The following is a 23997-nucleotide window of genomic DNA, read 5'->3' as shown; positions in this document are numbered from 1 at the left end:
GTTGCTTCTTCCAGAACCTCTTTCCCCCATGAGTGAGCACAGATGCCATACAAGATGTGACGAGCAGGCGGATTAACAAAGGTTAGTAATGCTGTAGGATGCCACGTTTTGTTTAGCTTTACTAAAAAGAGCAGCCCTAGAAAAAAGTTAGAAGATGAGAAAGTAGAAAAAGCAGTCAAACAGGGATTATGTTAAAAATGCTAAGAATCCCTATTAGCAGACCATGTGAGGTTCTTATCAACCAAATTGTTTTCTTTTTTCTAGACGATATGAGGGTTCTGAAACTAGTCTTTTTTCCATGAGCATATATCAGATTTGCTACTGTCTTGTGTCAGGTCAAATTGATCGATTTCATTTGTACAATTAAAGTTTGTTATCCAGAGAATAAGGATGCAAAAAAAAGGATCTTCATAGTGGGTCTGCTACTTTGTTTTCCACACACTTAAACCAATAAATACCTCACCTCCAAAATCTTAGGAAACAAATCTCCAAAACATAAATTAAGCTAGGTAAATATACTTTCATTAAACATTATTCAAAATTCCCCAAGTAATACTTTAATAAATACAACTTAGAGACGTGTTCCATCTATGAAAACCCATGGTATTTCTAGTTTTTCGAGGAATATTACTTTAAGTTGACAACTCTTCCTATCAACACGTAAAACACAAAGGTTATATTCCGCTTATGTACTCTGCTTATGGACCCAATTTAAAATGTTATCTCTGTCTTTCCAGCTGTCTTTGCCCCATTACCTCTTTTTCAAACAACTTTACTTAGGTCTAAAACAGCAGCCTGAATTCACAGCTAAGCAGTTTCAATGGCTATTTGGACAATAGCCAATTATTCTTAACTAACACAAGCAAATCTTGATAACATGGGTCTAAATGAAAGCAGTGTTGGACTTAGAACTCCCTATGACAGATAGGATTAAGGAAGAATTTCTATTCAGGAGATAAAAGTTCCTGGGGACGGGCTTCCCTGGTGGTGCAGTGGTTGAGAGTCCGCCTGCCGATGCAGGGGACATGGGTTCGTGCCCCGGTCTGGGAAGATCCCACATGCCGGGGAGAGGCTGGGCCCGTGAGCCATGGCCCCTGAGCCATGGCCCCTGAGCCTGCATGTCCGGAGCCTGTGCTCTGCAACGGGAGAGGCCACAACAATGAGAGGCACGCGTACCGCAAAAAAAAAAAAAAAAAAAGTTCCTAGGAAAAGAAACTACTCACTGGAGGAGTAGTTCAAGATAGTCTAGGAAATGAAAATATTCTTATTTAATAGTCTTTTTTACTTTGGCTATGATTACCAAAATTATCTCTAGGAAAGGGTTAAAAAAAAAAAGAGTTGAAACTGATAAATAGTATCTTGTTTTCTAGACCAAAGATTTCTATGTTTCTAGGTACAGTTACTTTCTAGGGAACAAAATAATAACCTCTAACAATAATAATAATTTGGCCCCTGAATCTGGTGATGTTACTACTGATTTGTATTATTTCTATTCGTCTATAAATGGTTACTAAACCATTTATAACCCCTACCTATTTGAAAATTTAGCAGCAAAAAGCAGATAAAGCTAAATTTACAGACTCTACACTATTTTTTTCCTTTTTATTTTTATTTTAAAAATCTTAAGTGATAAAGAAGTGATAAAAGATGACATTAATAAATATTAGAGAAAAAAAGTATGTCTGACTCCTAAAAAGGTTTTCTTGCAAATATGTATAAACTGAGTTTTTTTGTTTGTTTGTTTTTAATAAACTGAGTTTTATAGAACACAAATTCTCTCTGATTCTTCCTACATAATTAACTATCAGGTTTTTTCCTAGCTTCTTTTCTTTTCCTTTAAAAACTGCTTAATGATGAAATGAACACTACCTAATTCAGGAAATAAATATTCTAATCACTGCTTTAATGTCATACTTAAGAGAGAAAAGTTATGCCTTTAAACTCTAAAATAAAACATAACTAAATGAGTTTACATAAACCCAAAAGAACTCATCAAGTGGCCATAATTTTCTTTCTTTTTAAAATACTGTCATATTGACTCTGTAGAATACGTTCTCCTTAAAGCTCAAACATATCACCCCCATCACATACTGACCATGACACTGAAAACTCCTGCAAAGCTTATGTGCCAAGATGCAAATCCTATCTCATGTCAAAAAAAAAAGAGAGATTTTAAGAAATTTAGATTCATTTATTACAGGGTTGGAAAAACTACTCAGATCTGTCCAATTCACATGTCACTAAATGATCCTTCTGCTTTCATTAAATACCAAATGCAAAGTGGGCCTCCTAAAGAGACTCTGCATGAAGGTTATGCAAATAAAAGAGAGAAAATACCCAAAACATGTGTGAAAAAGCAAAAAGCACAGAAAGGACCAGGCGTATAATCAAGCACTAACTATAACAGAATATTCAGCAATGTAACAATGGGATGCATTTGGGGAATCATTGTAATAGAAAACTCATGAGCCTGAATTCCATTTTTTAATGCTGTTGTTATGCAAAAATAATTGTATATAATATTAAATATTTACTGAATAATAATTCCTTTGTATCTTCTCAATGTATATCCATAGGGTACATTCAAAATATATCTGTTGGTTGACTGATATAGGGTCATAAAATTACATTTTTATTCAGTATTGTTAACTGTTAGGTATGCTGAAGGGTTAGAAATCAACTCTTGAGGACAAGAACTTTAAGTGGAATAGATAGCTGGACTTATGGGAGGAAAGCAACCTCCTTGCTTTAAAGGAACTGCTTATTTATTTATTTATTTTTATCATCTTTATTGGAGTATAATTGCTTTACAATGGTGTGTTAGTTTCTGCTTTATAACAAAGTGAATCATCTATACATATACATATATCGCCATATCTCCTCCCTCTTGTGTCTCCCTCCCACCCTCCCTTTTCCACCCCTCTAGGTGGTCACAAAGAACCGAGCTGATCTCCCTGTGCTATGTGGCTGCCTCTCACTAGCCATCTATTTTACATTTGGTAGTATGTATAAGTACATGCCACTCACTTCGTCCCAGCTTACCCTTCCCCCTCCTCGTGTCTTCAAGTCCATCCTCTTTGTCTGCATCTTTAGCCCTGTCCTGCCCCTAGGTTCTTCAGAACTTTTTTTTTTTTTTAGATTCCATATATATGTGTTAGCATACGGTATTTATTTTTTTCTTTCTAACTTACTTCACTCTGTATGACAGACTCTAGGTCCATCCACCTCACTACAAATAACTCAATTTCATTTCTTTTTATGGCTGAGTAATATTCCGTTGTATATATGTGCCACATCTTCTTTATCCATTCATCTGTCGATGGACACTTAGGCTGCTTCCATGTCCTGGCTATTGTAAACAGAGCTGCAATGAATATTGTGGTACCTGACTCTTTTTGAATTATGGTTTTCTCAGGGTATATGCACAGTAGTGGGATTGCTGGGTTGTATGGCACTTCTGTTTTTAGTTTTTTAAGGAACCTCCATACTGTTCTCCATAGTGGCTGTATCAATTTAGATTCCCACCAACAGTGTAAGAGGGTTCCCTTTTCTCCACACCCTCTCCAGCATTTATTGTTTGTAGATTTTTTGATGATGGAAAGGAGCTGCTCTTGAAATCCTAGTTTGCTTTCAGATACAGAGAGCAAACGACAATCAGAACCTGATTACTTGCAAACTAAGTATGCCCTCTGGAAACTAAATATGTCCTAGAGACATTTACTTTCCCTTTCTTCAATGGTCACTGTCTTTATTTCACAGAATAGAATGATCACCAGCCATCACTATTCTCTTACACCTAGTTACTCAAAAGGTTGGTCCTAGCCGCACTGGCATCACCTGGGAGCTGTTTAGAAATGCAGAATCTCAGGTCCCACCCCAGACCTGCTGAGTCAGCATCAGCATTTTAATAAGACTCCCAAGTTGTTGAGAAGCATTGCTCTAGTGGACAGAACACTGAAGCAAGTCAGAAGACTCAAGTTTAAGTTTAAGCCTCAGAACCATGACTTAACAGGTATTTAAGAGTGGGCAAGACAGCATTTTTTAGACGTGGCTTCCTCAACTATAAACTAGAGGCAATATTTGCCACTTTATTTACATATACAGCTACCAAAGAGGGTTGTTTTGGGAATCAAAAAAATGATGGATGTTAAAACTCTCTGTAAATTATAAAGCACTACACAAATACAAGGCACTATTATTAATAATAAATATAGCTTAATTATACCTGTCCTCATTTGATCACTCACAGACCATCAGAGGCATGTTATTAGATTATACTACATTATTGAGATAAAAGCCTCCTTCATGTGTCACAAAGCTTTCAAGCCCCTAATCACATTGTAGCCAAACCCTTCTGTTTCCATTACAAACTAAATGCCAACTAGGCCTCCTAAAGAGACTCTACCTATAACACTGCTATGATCTTGCCCCAAACACTTGATTTATTCTTACAATCCGTTCTTTTTTGGGCTTTACTATAATTTCCAAGATAACAAACTAACTGATTTATTTAACCCACTGCCAAGCCTGAGAACCGAGCAGCCCTGGAAAAGACTGCTTTTGCACAAGTCCTTGGCTTTTTTGGCCCACTCAGCAATAGCCTCTCTTCTCCAAAGCAGAGCACGGCTATCAGGCTGTGGTTTACATGCTGTTGTTTACACTCGGTGTTCTACGTGGTATATTTTATGCTAAGGGAAGAAACCAGTACCCCAGCTTTCTCCCTAATACCCCCTTATCTTAAAAGAAGTCCATGAATCTTAAAAAATGAGGAATTCCTAAACTGTATCAGTGTCCAAAGGCTGTTATGCCTTTTTCTTATACATCAAATGAATGCCAAGAAGCTTCTTATAACCAGGGCTTTGTAAACCAAAACTGGATGACTTTAAAAAATAAAGTCTAACTAATTGGATAAACTTATTCATTCATGAGATTCAGTTTCTACAAAACGTAGAAAATCAACTAACATCATAAAATGCTATAGCCATTAGCATTATAAGCTGCAACCATAAACTGACTTTTTCAGCTGCTCAAACAAACCCTTTCTCAACCCAGAGAAACAAGGCTTCCCTCTCCTCTCGGAGTTGGGTGTGCAGCCCCTACTTCCACTGTCGCCCCATATGCCACGGAGACCCTTACTTAGGATTCAGACTCCATGCAGGGATCAGAAAAGGATTAACACATGCAACTGTGCAGCAACACTTTTAGACACAGTTTAACTTACAAAAAAAAAAAAGTCCACCCAGCACAAGAACAATCCCCAAGTCAGCCCAAGAGCAGAGAATTAGTACTATCAGGTGATCAGAAACAAAACCAAGGCAAACACCTACCAAATTCAATATTCAGAGTAATTATTATTAAAAGAACCACCACTGGTGCATACTCAAAAACCACTATCAAAAGGAAAAGGCTACTAGAAAAGCTCGCACTATTTCCTCAAAAAGCACTTGGTTTTGATAGAAGACTTGACTTTAAGACATAAGAGGCACAGAAGCAGTACCTTTAAGGACAGTTTTTCAGGCTAAGGCTACCAGGGGATTAAGTTCCTTCTCCATGAAGGAAATGAGAGAATAGTGTATGGTATCAATGACAGCTGGAGAAGCAACTGGGTGAGTGCTCATCTGTGGAACAGGGAAGGTGTGATATGAAAGCAAGCTGCCCTTTTCCTAACAGAGGATTCAGGATGCACTCCTACCAGTCTCTGCTGCTCCAAGAGAAGATCTGCTTCTTCCTTCTCCTTTTTGTATAGGATCTCCATTTCCTGTAGCCTAGAAGGAAAAGAGAAGCAAGAGAGGAAAGAATAAATTGCAAAATCACTGAGCTGTTTCATGAATTCTGCTATGTGTTTAAAAGAAATGAGAGTCACGTGGACCACATCACATTTGTACATTACCTTTTTTCCATCTCCTGTTTCATATCAATTCCTTGTTTTTCCAGAAGCTCTCTCTGGGCAAACGTCCAGTCCACAGGCTCAGAGGGGGTCTCAGCAGAAGGAGTCTTCTCCCGCTCAGCCCGTGCTTGCTCCGGGTGGTTAAAACGAAACACATGGTTTTTACCCATGATGATACGGTTTCCTAGCACAGAACAGAAACATGGATGAGAAATCATTTTTTAAATGTGTTGCATCTAGGTTAATAACCTAACTCTCCCTAATGCAAAAAGACAGCTTTTGGAGTTTTACAAGAACATAAATCCTAATGCTGACTATCACTTCAACGTTTAGACAAAGAATTAAAGAGTTGCTTGCACAAGCCATGTGTTCTGAAGACTTCAAGCCTCTTCCAGTCTCACCTGAGCGCAGTTGAACAGGCTGGGCCACCCTCTTGCCATTTACGTAGGTTTCTGAACGTTCACAGGGCTCCAGGGTTACAATAACTAAGAGGAACACACACTACTGTTAGCATCACAAACCACTGGAAGAAAATAATGGAAAGCAGGTGAGGATTCAAGGTGACTAGAATAGATTCCTGCAACCAACCAAGTGGCTTAGTAGCTATATAATAGTTCATTTTGGGGTACCAGAACCAGGGCTGTGGCTCAGAAACATTTAAATGAATTTGACAAACTTCAGAAGAAGACAGGAAATGTTAGCTTCAGTGATATCTGACAGTTCAGTATATAAAAACGAAAACCATCAGAAATCTTAAGTATGAGATATAGGTAATAATCAGAAACTTAAGATCAAAAGCTAATATTTTGATTAAGGGAGGAATAAATTATACAACACAGAAGTACTATAAGATTGTTGTTGTTTTGTTAATAACCTGGACAAAAATCAAGGTGGACTTTTTCTTCCCTTTTAGGTAAAAATAAATTCTACTGGCTTAAGACCAGAGGTTCTTCAAATCTCCCACTACCCAGGATATTTGTTCCCTTCTTACTAGTCTATCAAATAATTAAGATTCAAGACCAAGCCTAATTGCCTATGTCCCGCTCAATTCTTGGCAGTAACAAAACGGCTCCTTTCGTCCAGGCTTTTTTCATGTAAAGTAGCTATGTCCATGCCTGCATTTATAAGCAGCCCGTTTCTCCATTTTCAAATATTAGATTGTACAAGAAAGTATCACTGAAAGACACAGGGAATACCAAGCCTTGGGGATTTCTCATCATACAGAATGAAAAGTTTGCTGGAAAAGCTAAGCCAAGAACTCTCACCATCCCCACTGTTGTTCCTCTCGCTCCGGAAGATACAATGCTCTTCTTTAATGTGAGCTCCACTCAGCACGATGTCCTGGCGCCGCTCAGCATCTGCTTGGCCAACCCTGAACACAAGGGAAAGTGTTTCCCAGGGAAATTCAGACACAAAAAGCACTACAAACAATGAGCCTCTTTCTCCCAAAGAATATTCTTTGGTACATACAAAAAAGGTATTGCCTTTTTTATCAGAGGCTTTGAACTGCAAACTCTATTTTCATATATGGTGAACCTCCCTACACCAGAAAAAGCAACAAAGGGGCAAATGATACACCAAATAACTCACAGAGCATCATAAAAAGATACAAGTGAACTACTCTCCTTAATGAATTCATATAAAATGTTAGGAGTAAAATTTTACTTACGGTCTGCTAGGAAAAAACTACACGTTAATTGGTTCAGCTGGTTAAAACACTTAATTTGAGAAGAGTAGAGAGGATAGTTTAACCTAACTATTTCAGACAAGAAAAACAGCAAAATAGTAAAAGAAATTTTTCACCAAACAACTTCCCTTTAGCTATTCAATCATCCTAAGAGAAAAGAAAACATTAAGTAACCAAAAGAAGAAACAAATGTACCTTGTAATTCCATCTTTGATGTAATAAAGAAGGCATTCGGACATCAGTGGGTCCTCATTGAGGTTAACAAGATGTGGCGTCTGAAAAAGGTTACAGATGATCAGTTTGGAGGAAGTACCACTGAGAGGGCTATAAGAATGACAGGGACATACAGGCTGATGGCTTCTTGGATTACCAGAGTGCCTAGAAGAGGGGCTGCTTTCATTCCTAGTAGCAATTCCATAGTAAACAGAAAACACTCTCTTCAGGCCTCCCCAAACTACACTAATGCATTCTATTTAAAAACCTGAGTTCTGGGATAAAGAACAAGATCCAATTCTTGATAAGGTCAAAGCATAGAGAACACAAAAGAAAAATTAGAGCAGGCTGATTCTCTGGATTCATAATTTTTGTAAACACTTGGTCAAAAATCTTGAAAGACAGCAGAATTTGCCACCCCTAAACATGCCACTTTGACATAGTGATTATTTTGAGCTATTAGGCACTTGAAAAACAGTACAGGCAGAGAGTGGCTTTCTCTGAATCCCCTTTCCTGCCTAAGCACGGATGGTCCAAAAGGAACTCAGCTGTCAGAAATCCCCTCCCGGGAGTCTCATCAACCAGGAGAGAAAACTAGAAATTGATACCACACCCAGACAAACTTTGTCACAAATTATCATTCCTCCCATCTACTCTTGAAGGGTCCCTTCATCTTTCCTAAAAGCCAATTATGCTCCCCTGAGAGGCCTACCTCCCCATCCCCTTCCGCTACTAGGATGGTATTTAAGCCAGAATTCTAAACCATCTCAGGGAGTTACTCATTTTTCCCTGGGTATCTCCCATGTATATATGTTAATAAACTTCTTTGTTTTTCTCTTGTTAATCTGTCTTTTATTACAGGGGTCTCAGCCAAGAATTCAGAAAGGTAGAGGAAAAATCATTTTTTGCCCCCTACAACCTCAAGAAATATTTAATTTTTCATTTACTTTATAAAAATGTTCCCACATCCCCTATCATTTCCCTTTATAATTTTTATCAATTCTTCCATGGTCCCAGTTAATGTCTTTAGTTTGTTAGTTTTTATCTTAAAGAAGAAATTAAAATTACTGACATTCAGTAATACATCTTCTAAAAATCTTTTTCGTCTAACTCTACTACTTCTAAAATCTTTTAAAAACCAACCTTCTTTGGTGAAAATACCCCACTGGAATCCAAAAATAAGTCACATGGTCTTGGGGTCAAAATCTACTCAAGATAGTGCCGGCAAATATGGAAAAATGAAAGAAGAGTCAGATGAGCAGGTTAAGGAAAGGGACTGCAAAAGATGATTTAAAAGAAATTAGAAAAACCTCTACATCCTTCCAACTAACATCTGTCTCTACAGTTAACAGCTTTGTTGGTTTGAGAAAGTCAAAGCCCTCTGTGGGCAGCATTCTTTAAAACCCATCATGAGACTGGCCTAAAGAAAACGGAACCTCAAGAACAGGTTGTTTTTTTTTTCCTTTTCCCTTAGAAGTAACTTTCTCCTAGTTTGTTGAGATATGAATGACAAAGTCTGTATTTATTTAGGTAGTACAATGTCATTGTAAAATGTGTCAATTTGATACATATACACATTGTGCTATGATTACCACAATCAAGTTAACACATCAGAAACAGGTTCTAAAACTGAATTTGGATGTGGTCAGTGGTGTATCCCTTCCTTTCCTGAAGAAGTCTAGAAAGTTAAATCAAGTAAGAGAAAGCTTTAGAAACAGGGATCTCAGTTTGGAATTCTGTGCTGTTCATAATACTTATAACACACAATACTTATTCAAGTTATTTATAATTTGTGTTAAATGCCATAATTTTACAAGTTGTTATAAAAATTTTCCTCACAGTTCGTAACACTGAAAGATGTTATAAAACACCTTTAGATATATGCAAAGGCACAATCTAAATTCTATCAAGCCTATAACTGCTAAAATCTCTACAATCATACATAATATATCTGAATAAAATAATGCCTTACTGAAGGAAAAATTATTAAACTGAAAATCATTGACCTATGGCAATATAAACATATGAAATATTGTTATTATTGTTCCAGGTCTAAAATATACATCTAGGGCTTCCCTGGTGGCGCAGTGGTTGAGAGTCTGCCTGCAGATGCAGGGGACACGGGTTCGTGCCCCGGTCCGGGAAGATCCCACATGCCGCGGAGCGACTGGGCCCGTGAGCAATGGCTGCTGAGCCTGCGCGTCCGGAGCCTGTGCTCCGCAATGGGAGAGGCCACAACAGTGAGAGGCCCGCGTACCGCAAAAAAAAAAATAAAATAAAATAAATACAAAAAAATAAAAAAATATATATATATAAAATGTCTCTAAATCAATTTTCTTTGTTGAAAATAACACATCAGAACTTATAAAAAAGAAAAACCTAACCAGAGAATCCTAAAAAACACCACAGGACTATTTCATATCACATAAAATGAAAGTACCAGTTGAAAACTCCATACCCATTCTATGCTAACCTAGAGAGACCATTATCAGACCCTTGCATGAAGACGTTTAAGTATCCAATAGTTAATCTGAAATCATATGAAATGAAGGACCATTTATTACTAGTATGAAATATATGCTTTGTACATCAATATATATTCTATTACTGTCCTGTAAATAAGCACACAAAATAATCATTTCATAATAGTTTTCCAATATCTAATAATAACTAAGAAGCAACTAAGGGGGGGGTGGAGAAAAAGAAAGAAAAGACCTTGCTATTCTAATTAGCTAAAAATGTATCTACTACTTAACAACTATGACTGTAAGTAGGACAGTAACCACTGGAGTCATTAAAAAAAAAAAAAAAACTGAGAAGGGAGCAGAGGAGGCTAGAAGGATGAGGACAGGAGCTGCTTTACTCAGTCCAGTGGTTGTCTATCACACAAACTGTAAAAGCAAACTGAAACAGTAGTTTTCTACACAAACCTGAACAGCTGAAACTGCTTCCAAAGAATTATAATTCAGGGTTGCTGGCATCTGTGGGGAAAACTACATAGAAAGAGTAGCCAAACTGAAGCAAGGTATGCGAGGTTAGGCTAGGAATTTTAGAGAAAGCAACAATGAAGATGAGGAAACATACTGAATCATGACCAAAATTTACAGATTTATACTGCCTTGGATTTTATTTTATAAACAGTAAATATTTCTGAAAGCATTTTAGAAACAGGTTGGCCTTGTATTGTAAGATGAAATCAAAAATATCAGAAATTAAGCCAAGTCTCAAGATTTAAAAGAAAAGGAAGAAGAGGAGCCAGCCCTGAAAGACATGAAGTGCCTCGTGACCAAGACAAACAAAAAGTGTTTCTGTTTGTTTAAGTTTCACAACGTTGTTCCCTACCTTTTTAGGTGAGAAAACCCCCAGGGTTCCTCCATCTTCCCGAATGGCAACTCCCATCTCAGCCAACAAGGCCTCTCTAGAAAAACCAACAAGCGTATCAGAATAACAATACCAAAATGTCAAGTAAATCAGTCTAACTTGAATTGGAAAATAACGCAGAGCAAAAGCAACTGTCCATGTTTAAAGTCAGTAATACAAATGTGAAAGAATCTGCTTATCCCATCATTAATGAGAAATTATTTCTAAGAGAAATTGTATATTCAAAATAAAGTATGTTCTTGTCTTAGGTAAAGCTATATTCACCCAAATAAGAACTTTGTCACATCTGACTTTGGAGGTAGACAATAATTCATAAATATGTCTATTAATATAAAAAAAGGAAGAAAGGAATATTCCCTTAAGGCAATACATCCACTTCAAAGAACCATTCCTTAAAATCCAAGAAAGCAATCAGAAAGTAACTTTGATATAGGGAGTATTATCTATAAATGTGATTTTCTCAAATGTCATGTTCCCATGACCACCATCATATTGATTCAACAATTCTAGCTTAAAATCTCTATAATAGAGAAGAAAATTGTTTCATACATTCACTTTACAAACACGTTAGCACTCACTTCTGCCTCATCTTCCATGAAGGAAGAAGATAGGAACTAACATTTTTTAAATGTATATTTATTCCAATAGCAAAAGTATTATTTTGGATTATGTTTATCTTTAGGGTAGAGAATTGGGAGGTTAAGATAAAATACAGATTTTGAAAGTTTGCAACTGAAACTACTTAACCTCTTACCAAAGAGGTTCTAGAAAACATAACTCTGAAAGTCAGTAATCAGAACAGCTTTTTTTTAATTTGCGCCTTTATCAAAGGCAGTCTTTTTGCAAATTAAAAACTCTTCAATATCTTCAATTTTTATATGGATCCCTAGCAACACGTAGTACAGTAACTAAGAACAAGACTCCCTAGGGAACACGTGAATTTCACTTCAGAGTGTAAATTGGGCCATAAGTCCCATACGGGTTTGTTTGTTTGTTTTGTATTTGGGGAGGAAAGGTTCTTTGTTTTTAACTTCTATTTTATCTTTTCTTACTATAAAAGTAATCTAAATTCCTCAGAAAATTTAGAAACATTCCAGAGTTTAACTTCCTGACCTCTCCATTCTGATGGCCTCTGTTTTACGCAGCTTTTCTTCCCAGGTTTCGTTCAACTCAGCAATGATCTTCTCCGATTCCTAAGGAGGAAGTATACAGTTAAGTGCCAAAGAGTCTTATAATTTAACATTCCGTGTCTAGGAAGAGCAGCAAGAAGCAGATGATGCCCTTTTGAGCATATGAGGCAGAATCTAATACGATGAGGTGTTTTTTTATCCCTTTCTTAATATGTAAAGAAAGAAATCAGCCCCAGATGTATTATTTCTCTTTAAGCCCTAATAAAAATAGCTTATAGCGTGTGTGTGTATATGTGTGTGAGAGAGAGTGTGTGTGTAGAAGGAAAGGTAATATTAGCATCCCAAAATGCAAAGCACTGTTTCTGACAGCCACTGCTACAAAAGAATAAAGCCCCCAATGATATTTGTTGCTTTTCTTAAAATTATTTATTTATTTGGTTGCGTTGGGTCTTTTTCTTTTTTTTTTGGCTGCACTGGGTCTCCGCTGCTGCGCTTGGGCTTATTCTCTAGTTGCGGCGAGCGGGGGCCATTCTTCGCCGTGGTGTGCAGGCTTCTCATTGCAGTGGCTCCTCTTGTTGCAGAGCACGGTCTCTAGGCGCACGGGCTTCAGTAGTTGTGGCACACAAGGCTCAGCAGGTGTGGCTCGTGGGCTCTAGAGCACAGGCTCAGTAGCTGTGGCACACGGGCTTAGCTGCTCCACGGCACATGGGATCTTCCCGGACCAGAGCTCGAACCCGTGTCTCCTGCATTGGTAGGCAGATTCTTAACCTCTGCACCACCAGGGAAGCCCTGCGCTGGGTCTTAGTTGCGGCAGATGGGCTCCTTAGTTGTAGTTTGCCCGCTCCTTAGTTGTGGCACACAGCCTCCTTAGTTGTGGCATGCAAACTCCTAGTTGCGGCATACATGTGGGATCTAGTTCCCTGACCAGGGATCGAACCCGGGCCCCCTGCATTGGGAGCTCAGAGCCTTAACCACTGCACCACCAGGGAAGTCCCTTCATTGTTTTTTGTTTCACTATAATTTCACCACACCACCACAACACTGACAGGGTTCAGAACATGCTCCCCCAAATATGGTATTATCTTGGCATACTGAATACTTTTAAGCTGAGTGATTTAAGAAATGGTACAAGTAGGAAGGACTCTCTGAGCTCCTCTTGAAGCAAGTCGTAAGACCCTCATGAGATGTAACCTCCCTACACCTGGAGGAATGGAGCATCCTTATTTCTCAAGATGAAGGAACACGAAGAATGTGAACAGATAGGCCTTCATTAAGTTTCCCCAGTTTACTATAGGCAGACCTCGTTTTATTATACTTCACTTTATTGCACTTCTCAGGTATGGCATTTTTTACAAATTGAAAGTGTGTGGCAACCCTGCATCAAGCAAGTCTACCAGTGCCATTTTTCCAACAGTATTTGCTCACTTCGTGTCTCTTGTGTCACATTTTGGTAGTTTTTTTTTTTTAATTTATTTTTGGCTGCACTGGGTCTTCATTGCTGTGCATGGGCTTTCTCTAGTTGCGGCGAGTGGGGGCTACTCTTCATTGTGGTTTGCGGGTTTCTCATTGCAGTGGCTTCTCTTGTTGCGGAGCACGAGCTCTAGGCGCACGGACTTCAGTAGTTGTGGCTCACAGGCTCTAGAGCGTAGGCTCAGTAGTCGTTGCTCTGCAGCATGTGGGATCTTCCCGGACCAGGGCTCGAACCTGTGTCCCCTGCATTGGCAGGCGGATTCTTAATCACTGCGCCACCGGGGAAGCCCACATTTTGGTAATTCTTGCAATATTTCAAACATTTTCATTATTATTACATTTGTTATGGTGATATGTGATCAGTGATCTTTGATGTTACTACTACAATTTGCTGAAGGTTCAGATGATAACACTTTTTAGCAAGAAAGTATTTTTAAATTAAGGTGGTTTTTTTTGGACATAATGCTATTGCACACTTAATAGACTACAGTATAGTGTAAACTTAACTTTCATATGCACTGGGAGACCAAAAAATTTGTGTGAATCACTTTATTGTGATATTCACTTTACTGCGGTGGTCTGGAACTGAACCTGCAATATCTTCGAGGTGCCTATACTCTTAACGCAATCCCCCTTTGTTCTATCACATATTCCCACAACTTTTCACTCTTCACCAAACCCAGCATAAAAATGTTCATGTTTAACACTTCTTTGGGCCTTCATTTCCTTATGAAGTCTTCCATGTCACGTAAACAAATACTAAATAAATTTGTATGCTTTTCTCTTGTTAATCTGCCTTTTGTTAATCTGGGGCCCCAGCCAAGAACCTAGAAGGGTAGAAGGAAAGATGTTTTTCCTCCCCTAGCATACGATACCCCTCTGAACATAACCCAATTCCCGATATAGAAAGGTGTAATACTAATCTCATATGAAGGCATGCAGCCACTAGAGTGACAATTTCCCAATCTCTTGCTGAGTGTTTATTATATGCCAGAAATATAAGAACTAAAACATGTTTCCTGATTTCAGGAGCTTACTGTATACCAGGGAGAGAAGGAAGTAACTGATCATTCATTCATGCAGTAATTATACGTAACTGCATTACATGCCAAGCCCTGTTCTAGGCAACTAGAGATATGGCAGGAAACAAAATTCCTGCTCCTCATGAGGCTTATATTCTCATAAAGACACTCAGATAATCAATCCATTTTAATCAGTAAGTCAAATATATAGGATGCCAGATAGTGATAGAGCTTTGTAGAAAAATAAAGCAAAGAAAAGAGGAATGTAGGGGGAGGGGTGGGTGAGGGAGCAATCTGCAGTGGGGTTGTCAGAACACAGCTCACTGACAAGGTTCTACATAGGCAGACACAAAGGAAGAGCATGGGTATGTGAGGGAATAGGTAGGAAATGCCTGGCACTTTCCAGGAACAACAGCATAGCTAGAGCAGCATGTTAGAGGATTGTGAATGGGAATGGTAGGAAAAAACAACAGGGCAGTGTGTTAAGTGCTACAACTGAAGTGTTCACAGGTCTGCTGGAAGGTGGATGAGTCAAGGCTGAGTGATACTCAGAATGAACTGACCAGGCAAAAAATGGAGGGAGAGGGGTACCAAAAAGGGAGTTAAGCACATGGAAAAAGCAGGAGAAAGTGCTAGTCCTGGATACGAAATTAGAAAGTCAGATGACAATGAGGATAATGATGATGAGATAATAGTAGTGGTAGTGATTCAGGATGAGAAGTTTTGACAGTTCACAAAATATTTCATTGTATAATTCATTTACCGGGCTATTGTATGAAGCCTCTGAGATCCCAAAACATAACTAACTACATAGAAAGAAATTGTGAATATGTAATACAATAAACCCTGAGGCATCTGGCACTTGGTTTTCTGGAACGAGGCATGGTAGCATGTTAAAAAGCCGAGTTGGGCTTCCCTGGTGGCGCAGTGGTTGAGAGTCCGCCTGCCGATGCAGGGGACATGGGTTCGTGCCCCGGTCCGGGAAGATCCCACATGCCACGGAGTGGCTGGGCCCGTGAGCCATGGCCGCTGAGCCTGCGCGTCTGGAGCCTGTGCTCCGCAACGGGAGAGGCCACAACAGTGAGAGGCCCGCGTACCGGAAAAAAAAAAAAAAAAGCACAGTAGGGCTTCCCTGGTGGCGCAGTGTTTAAGAATCTGCCTGCCAATGCAGGGGACACGGGTTCAAGCCCTGGTCCAGGAAGACCCCACAGGCCACGGAGCAACTAAGCCCATGCGCCACAACTACTGAGCCTGCGCTCTAGAGCCTGTGAGCCACAACTACTGAAGCCCATGTTCCTAGAGCCCACTCTCTGCAACAAGAGAAGCCACCGCAATGAGAACCGCAAACCGCAACGAAGAGTAGCCCCCGCTCGCCACAACTAAAGAAAAGCCCGCACACAGCAATAAAAAAAAAAAGCTATTAAAATAAAAAATATTAAAAAAATTTTTTTAAGTATTTAAAAAAAGAAGGAAAGACTCAAGGAGTCAGAAGAAACAAACAGGAGAGCATGATGATCGATGATGATGATGATGATGATGATGATGATGATCATGGAGGAGAAGAACAATTAACAACAACAACAGGCTAAGCTATAGACAAAGAGCAAAACTGATAAAAGTTAGAAAAGGCCTGGGCGTCAGTAAGGTGAATATAAAGGGGACCACGCAGCAGGTACTCAGAAATGAGTCGGTTACAAAGTGGGAGAAGCTAGAGCAAGCCTGCAGCGGAAGGCAGGAGGGTAGAGACAAAATCACCTAAACTGGCTCTCATCAACCCCCGCGCACACACAGAGGCTGAAAGACTCAAACAGCCCCCTGAATGGCATCTCTACACAGTCCTCCAATAGGAATGAATAACATGCAGTGCATATGCCACTCCACTGCTGAGTGAGGAACCAACAAGCCACGTTAGAGGGCCAGCAGCCAAGAAAAACCCATATGGTCACGGTAAGGAGTGAGATAGCCAGAGAAGGAAGTGTGCCAGGTATCGAGTGGTCAACAGCCTACCTCTAACATGCCACAAGTTATTCAACAACTGAAACAGTATAGCATTAAATGCTTCTGCAAATGACTATAAAAGGGCAAGTACAATATAAGCTACCACCATAACCTACAAGATTTTAAGGCTTATTAAACACTGCTGGAGGGGGATGGGGGACGGAAGCACTGGGAGTTTGGGATTAATAGATGCAAACTATTACATATAGGATAGATAAACAAGGTCCTACTGTATAGCACAAGGAACTACCTTCAATATCCTGTGATAAACCATAATGGAAAAGAATATAAAAAAAAGAATGTCTATGTGTGTATGGCTGAGTCACTCTGCTGTCCAGCAGAGACTGGCACAACACTGTAGATCAACTATACTTCAATTAAAAAATTAAATTAAATTAAAGACAGCTGGATAGAAACCTTCACACTCTAAAAGTGACAACTTCAAAAACAAAGGCATAGGACAACAGGATGTCCAAACCACAGCACCGAGACTAGTGCTTATTATATATACTGTGGTCCACAAGCCACTCTGATATTAGTTATGAAATACAAACTGACCTATGAGATACTTAAAGTATTTTTTTCCTGGTTGGTTATCTTCAGAAAAAGAGTGTGTCAGAGCAGAGGTTAATCCGGCTGTAGTAAAGCTATTCTATTTGGGGGCAACTATAAACTCACCCCAAGGAAGCAAAGTTACTGTCTAGGAATCCTCTTACCATCTTGCTGCCAACTCTAATGTGACCTCTCTCTTTTTACTCACCACCTGGAGGGTAAATCAGAATATGAGCTCCTTGTAGAAAAGTTAATTAGTAAGCTGAGGAAGGTACAATATACTTTTCTTTTTCATTAGGGCTTAAAAGTTGCAACTTTTATGTTGTCTAGAAAGTTACTTTTTAAAAAAAATTCTTTTAATTTATTTTTGGCTGCTTTGTTGCTGCACGCGGGCTTTCTTTAGTTGCAGCGAGCGGGGGCTACTCGTTGTTGTGGTGCGCGGGCTTCTCATTGCGGTGGCTTCTCCTGTTGTGCAGCACGGGCTCTAGGCGCAAGGGCTTCAGTAGTTGCTGCATGCGGGCTCAGTAGTTGCGGCACACGGGCTCTGAGGTGCATGGGCTCAGTACTTGTGGCTCATGGACTCTAGAGCGCAGGCTCAGTAGTTGTGGTGTACGGGTTGTTTCTGGGCGGCATGTGGGATCTTCCCGGACCAGGGACCGAACCCGTGTCCCCTGCATTGGCAGGCGGATTCTTAACTACTGTGCCACCAGGGAAGTCCCTAGAAAGTTACTTTTTTAAACTCTGAAGAAAACGTTAGAGAAAACAATATTGAGTGTCATTTAGCTAAACTTCAGTGCTGGAAAAAGCCATTTATTCCAGAAACATTCTAGAAATATAGAGACCGAGGACCAGAGAAACTAAGTGATTATCCCGACGCCCCACTTCTCCCTGAGCCAGGTCTATAGTTGGGTTTCCTGTGTGTTCTGTTTTCCAATTAAGGCAGAATCAATAGCCTTTAAAGAAAATATTCTACAAAATAGCTCACCATAAATTAAGAAAGAGTGAGGAATATTCTTTCTTCAAGCCTGAATAACTTAGTATAAATAAAACAGTATAAATAAAATAGAGATGCCAACAGGAAGACAGCTTTCAGTCTGAGTCATCAACTTACTCTGCAGGCAGGCCTGGCATGCTGGTCTCCAGAGCTGCCCATACCTCATTCTAGAAACCTAATTTTAAGATTAAACTGAAATTGGGATTCATGCTTCAGAAATGAGTCGTCAAGAGGACACTCTTTAAGGGTCTTTCCTTCCTGCAGGTACTGTAGATTAAAAAATTCTGAAAAAACAGAGTGACATCAGGAACATTTTTTTAAGCTCCAAGGAATGTTGGGCTTAGGCGTCATTCACTTTGATCTCACATCATGTATTATCTAGCTATTTATACAGCACTGGTTAATAACTATGTTCATAATGCTAAATACAATTTAATTACTTCCTCATGATCCAGTTAAGGTGGCAGAGAAGTCCACAGAACAAGTCAGAAATATTTCCCCCCCAAAAAATTACAGTTTAACTTGTGGTATTTAAATAGTTAAACACTTGCTACATGGAACATTCCTTGAAGCCATCAGATGGGTTTTACTGTACTGAACGCAGCATGCGTCATAAGTGAGCTCCAAGTGTGGGGCCCTCGGGCTGCCTAGCACAGCATTTACCCTTGCATGCTTCTGTAATGGATATTTGTGGATATTTATAGTCTAAGCCTAAGCAATGGCACTCACAGTACTGACACTGATGCCAGACTAATAAACACCAGAGGCACCACATAGTAACTGTAGCTACATATTTAAAACCTTATCAAGTCGGAATCCAAATCAAGGAGACAACATTTCAACTCAGTTTGAGCTGCAACTAAAAACTGAAAGCAATTACACTTTACTCTCTATTGCCAGAGGTTTGTGGAGGGCTCAAGATATTTATGATGGGGTAACATGGGTCTCTTCCATATGGAAACAGGCTATTCAATGAATTAAGCAATAGCAACTCCCTATGTAAAAGTGTTCTACCAACTGAACATTTTTTTAAAGTTAAAAGTAAAGAGAAGCAAAGGGACATAAAATGTTAGGAAAATGAATTAACCTCCTGTATTACTGTTTTCCATTAGGCACAGTATTTTTCTCCTACAGTGTCATGTCTTAGAAATGCCACTTCTTCACACTCAACATGAAACAGTCCAAAAATGAGAAATTCTCAGGCATTTCTATCACACAAACACTGCCTTGCCCTGTGAACACAAGATGTTATCTGCCTGCAGCATTAAAATGTAGGTCTGCTGACATGAACTCTCACCATTCACAAAATAGGAGTCGAACTAAGGCGCTTATGCTTCAGTAAACTACCGTGCTGCATTAAAAAACAAGATTGAACGCAAAACCATAAAGAAACTCTTTTCTAAAGCTAGGGAAAATGGAAGATGTCATTTAGGTTGGCTAAAAGGAGAACTAAAACAGAAATTTATTTTCTGATAAAAGCAATACAGTTTTGTTTTGTTTTTGCTGGGAAGTAGGGAGACTGGGGGGAGGGTTCCGTGAATAATGGCAGTGTTATTCCCTAGAGACTATCTGGAAGATACAGGGCAACCTAATGCTTAAAAAGTCTGCTCCACATCTTGACTCCTAACATTCAACATTATTTTCAGTTGGTTCCACTTGGCAGTTGGGAAGAATTTTTTTTCCTACATCAAGATGTGTGTTAAAGGGAATGTACACTAAGGTAAGATTCACATAGTATGATTCAAGATCCCCAAAGAAAAATAACATTTTATATTGAATAGTAAATGAAAGATTTCACTTTTCCTTCCCACAGAACCTCTGCATGTCCCCACTGGCCTGAACAGAACCCTACACAGCAACTTTGCCTATCATGATAAAATACAGAAATAAAAGCCTTCTTACATAGGGCTTCATGAACATCGTTAGTAAAATTTCAAAGTCAATTTCACAATAGCAGAAATTATCCTCTCCTTTGCAATATTTAATGAAAAGGTTTCTCACTCCCTGTCCCTCTGCCAAGTATTTTAGAATTTCACCCACTTTCCACTAACAAGTTCTGAAGGAAGAAACAAGATTACTTTTGTTTCTAAAGCACCTTATGTTAGAAGTGAGTGAAATGCCAAGGAAAAGGTAGGCTGATTAAGAAGCAGAAGCCCATTCTTCATATAAAATCTTTTTCAGCCGCACCTGCAAACCAAAATGAATGTTCTAGCATCTTCAATTATCAAGCTAAATTCCCTTTTAGCAAAAAGGTTCAGCAAACCTTCTCCATCGTTAACCTGTCAAAGTATGTCACTATTCTCAACGGTCCTTGAATGAGCAGCCATGGTGGAGAACACTGAGTGCAATGTGAAGGGGATTGCACACTTGGGGCAGGACTGCAACCCCCCACCTCCTTAAAGTTTCTTTGCTCTCCTTGTTTTTCCTATCCAGTACTCTTGTTTTTTAAAAGTTAAGTTCTAAGCAGCTAGTGGGAAGCAGCCACATAGCACAGGGAGATCAGCTCAGTGCTCTGTGACCACCTAGAGAGGTGGGAGAGGGAGGGTGGGGGGGAGACGCAAGAGGGAGGGGATATGGGGATACACGTATATGTACCCCAGTACTCTTGAATACAAAGGCCCACAAGGTACGGATAAAACTATCATCCTGGAAATGACAAGCAGGGAAAGAAAAGGCATTTGTGTTGTTGTCACGGTGGTTTCATGGATGGCACCACAGGTGACAACTGTCTGCTCTCACTGTAGTCACCAAGGGGGAAGGAAGAACCTACGAGTCAGAAGGCTTTGCTGCTGCTAACGTTCGTATTCATGGAGAGAGACAGAAAGTACCTGAAAGAGCCAGCAACAGGCTGGGAAAGCCAAGCCGGGTGCCACGGTGGGTGACCGGCACACGCAGGACTCAAGTGCGCACACCAGCACTAACATCCGTGAGCCCATATGCACCAGCACAGGAGGGGGCGGCCCTTCCACAGCAGTGCTCCCAGGGCTTTCTGTGAACTTCCAGAAAACATCATTTCACGTGTCTCTGAATAAACCTGGTACAGCTACTCAAATGTGCAAACTTTCTTTTGATTATACATTTTACTAACAGAAGCAGGAGCCTATACAGAATTCCATCTTCAAAATAAACCAAATGTTTAATTAGTTTCCAGTGAAATTTCTAACTCAACAATTTCACTGTGACTTATAAACTACCTCAGAATTAATGGACGTATCTACTTATCAGTTACTTTGCCTGGCCAACTTACAATCTGCCTATGCATCTCCCTCCCATCCCTGCTGGGCCACGTGAGACTCAAGTATTCTGGTGAAAATTATCTTACAAAGCAGCAATTTCAAGACACCTCTGAGAGTTAGAAATTTCTTCCATATGCTGAACCAGAATCTCCGTGATTTTTAGTCCTAACTCTGCCTTGTGGAGCTACACAGAATACCTTTCATTGAATCTGAGTTACTACTTACCTTTAGACGTTCGATGGCTTCCTCTCCTCCAGGTGTAGACATGATTCTCTCCTGAATACTGGTCACAGATGTTAAGCCCACCTGACTACTGAGTGAGCAGGAAGATGGAGATGAAGTAAGGGACCCCATGGATGCTGTGGAAAAATTGCCAGGACGTTGATTCTCAGAGGCTAGCAAGTACCTATGCTTATTGTTCTGAAAATCTTTCAGATCTGGGAGATAGAAGGAAGGGAAGGCAGAAAAAGTAGGAAAGAGGGAAAGGAGCAGAAGAAAAAAGAAAGGAAGGAACACCAGTGTAAGAAAGGACAGCATTAAAGCAGAAAGACCAAGACAAGTTATGATACAAAGACAAGTTATAATTGTTCTAGATGGCAGTTCTAAAACATGTCTGTCTTTAATACTGGTATTTTAGAAGTTAAGAACCGCTTCTGAATTTAGAAACTAAAAAATTCTAATGTGGGTTAACATTGTATCTGTTAGGGGGTAACCAGAGCCTCAAAGAATACAGCTCAGGCTCTCCCCCTAAACAGCCATGCTACATTCCTGTATTCCTTCTATGGCTCCAAATCTACAACGTCTTAGGTTTATACTACTCTTAAATCCCAGTAGTTTGTAACAGTAAGGGAAAAAAGATGATCATTTATTTATCAATATCAATACATATCAGTCTGGCCCAGTATGTATGTCATTCAGCAAAAATTCCCAAGAAAATGTTATGTTAGAACAAAAATCCGAGTGCTCAGTAGTGTTCTTTGTATGCTAAAAGGGATTTTAAAAATATGCCTTTTAAAAAAAGGAGAGGTAATCGTAGCAATTATAGGGATCTTGTATAAGTCCTGGTTAAGAACTTAGGGTTGACCACCTCAACAGTGATGAACAATTAGCAAACTATTGAATTTGGTGTGGCTTACATTCGCCTATTAGAGCAAGCAAAAATTAAGGCTGATTATCTGCTAATTTAAGTAAGTCTCTCACTTTGCCTAACCGAATGACCATGAGTCATTGGGGAGCTGAGTTCCTAGTATGGAATGCAAGTTTTAGGGACATACTTTCATTTACTAAGGTCTTTAATAGAGCTCTAAGTTTTGCTTTTAAACTTAGTTTTGGTAAAAAGAGCCACAGACAACAAATTTATTAATTTGCTGTTTGTACTTTTCTTCATTAGTCAACTTTCTCAAATAGGCACCAGAGGAAATCCATAGGTATTGGTGCATTCCTATTTTTAAATTAGCTCATTTTTAAATGTAAGAAAATCTACATTGTTCAAAGTTCATATCAAAACTAAATAAGTTTTCCTTAAAGGATATAATATGAATCAACACAAAGAGTCAGAAGAAACATCATTAGCTCTCTCTGCATCTACCCATGTGAATTTAATCAAAGCCAGCTCTTGAAGCCCCTTAAAACCAGTGGTTGCTTCAAGACAGTTTGAAAACCACCATCTGCAAATATAGAACATAGGAAAACAAGCAAGTTTTAAAAGGGGGGTAGGAACTGGAGCAAAAAATTAGCCATCAGGTGATGGCAGCAAGGTGGGAAAGAATAGGATGGATGGAGTTTAGAAGGTCCAATTGACACATGCAAGCCCTAAAAGGCATTAAGGGTAGTGACTGAAACAGAAACTTAGAGGTAGTCAAGGCTGCTTTCCTGCACAGATACAGAATTAAAACTTAGTCATGCATAGCTTTCTGGGAGATTCCACAACTGCTCAGAAAAGAGTGAGGCAGCAAGCTGGCAGCAGCATCACCTGGAGCACAAAAGCAAGAACAAAGGGTGTCTTTCCCACACCAGTTATCAGTTGGCTTTGGAAATCTCAGACAGAGCTGTTCCAGTCCAAGAGTCACTCTGGATTAGGATGTTATAGTGCCTTCAAGGCTTAACCTCATCACAGCAGCCAGGGCTACCTTTGTTTTCTCCTATGTTATTGCCTCACTATCTACCAAGACTTGTTACATGCCCTACTGCAGAAATAAATCAATAAAAATCTAAAACTTAACCCCCCAAAATCAAGTTTCTTCATTTATTCTAATAATTTCTTGATGAATTATCTTAAAAGGGTAAGAAATTACTTTCTTGCCAACATAATGACAGATATGCAGCAGGTAATGAGGTGTGTGATCCTTTATAAAATGTCCTCATTTCAAGCACACATTTTAAACACCCAAGTTTTTTTTTTTTTTTTTTTTTTTTTTTTTTTTTTTG

The 23997-nt window shown here is 39.3% G+C and overlaps 1 protein-coding gene across 3 annotated transcripts in view; it reads right to left on the bottom strand.

The window, feature by feature from the left end:
* Positions 1-23997, bottom strand: part of KIF1B (kinesin family member 1B) — a 127436-nt gene that overhangs the window by 59034 nt on the left and 44405 nt on the right. For 2 of the 3 annotated variants that reach the window (XM_007463141.1, XM_007463143.1), the window contains exons 12-19: positions 21796-21929; positions 12282-12361; positions 11130-11205; positions 7770-7849; positions 7153-7259; positions 6289-6372; positions 5891-6071; positions 5693-5765 (exon numbers count right to left, since the gene is read on the bottom strand). In XM_007463141.1, the coding sequence (XP_007463203.1) occupies positions 5693-5765; positions 5891-6071; positions 6289-6372; positions 7153-7259; positions 7770-7849; positions 11130-11205; positions 12282-12361; positions 21796-21929 (815 nt within the window). Of the gene's footprint in view, positions 1-5692; positions 5766-5890; positions 6072-6288; positions 6373-7152; positions 7260-7769; positions 7850-11129; positions 11206-12281; positions 12362-21795; positions 22008-23997 lie in introns of all 3 variants that reach the window. The other variant, XM_007463142.1, reaches the window with a different exon arrangement.

This window comes from Lipotes vexillifer, unplaced genomic scaffold, assembly GCF_000442215.2.
Source record: "Lipotes vexillifer unplaced genomic scaffold, Lipotes_vexillifer_v1.1 scaffold109, whole genome shotgun sequence".
Taxonomy (NCBI): Eukaryota; Metazoa; Chordata; class Mammalia; order Artiodactyla; family Lipotidae; genus Lipotes; species Lipotes vexillifer.
This window is presented reverse-complemented; position numbering and strand designations above follow the sequence as displayed.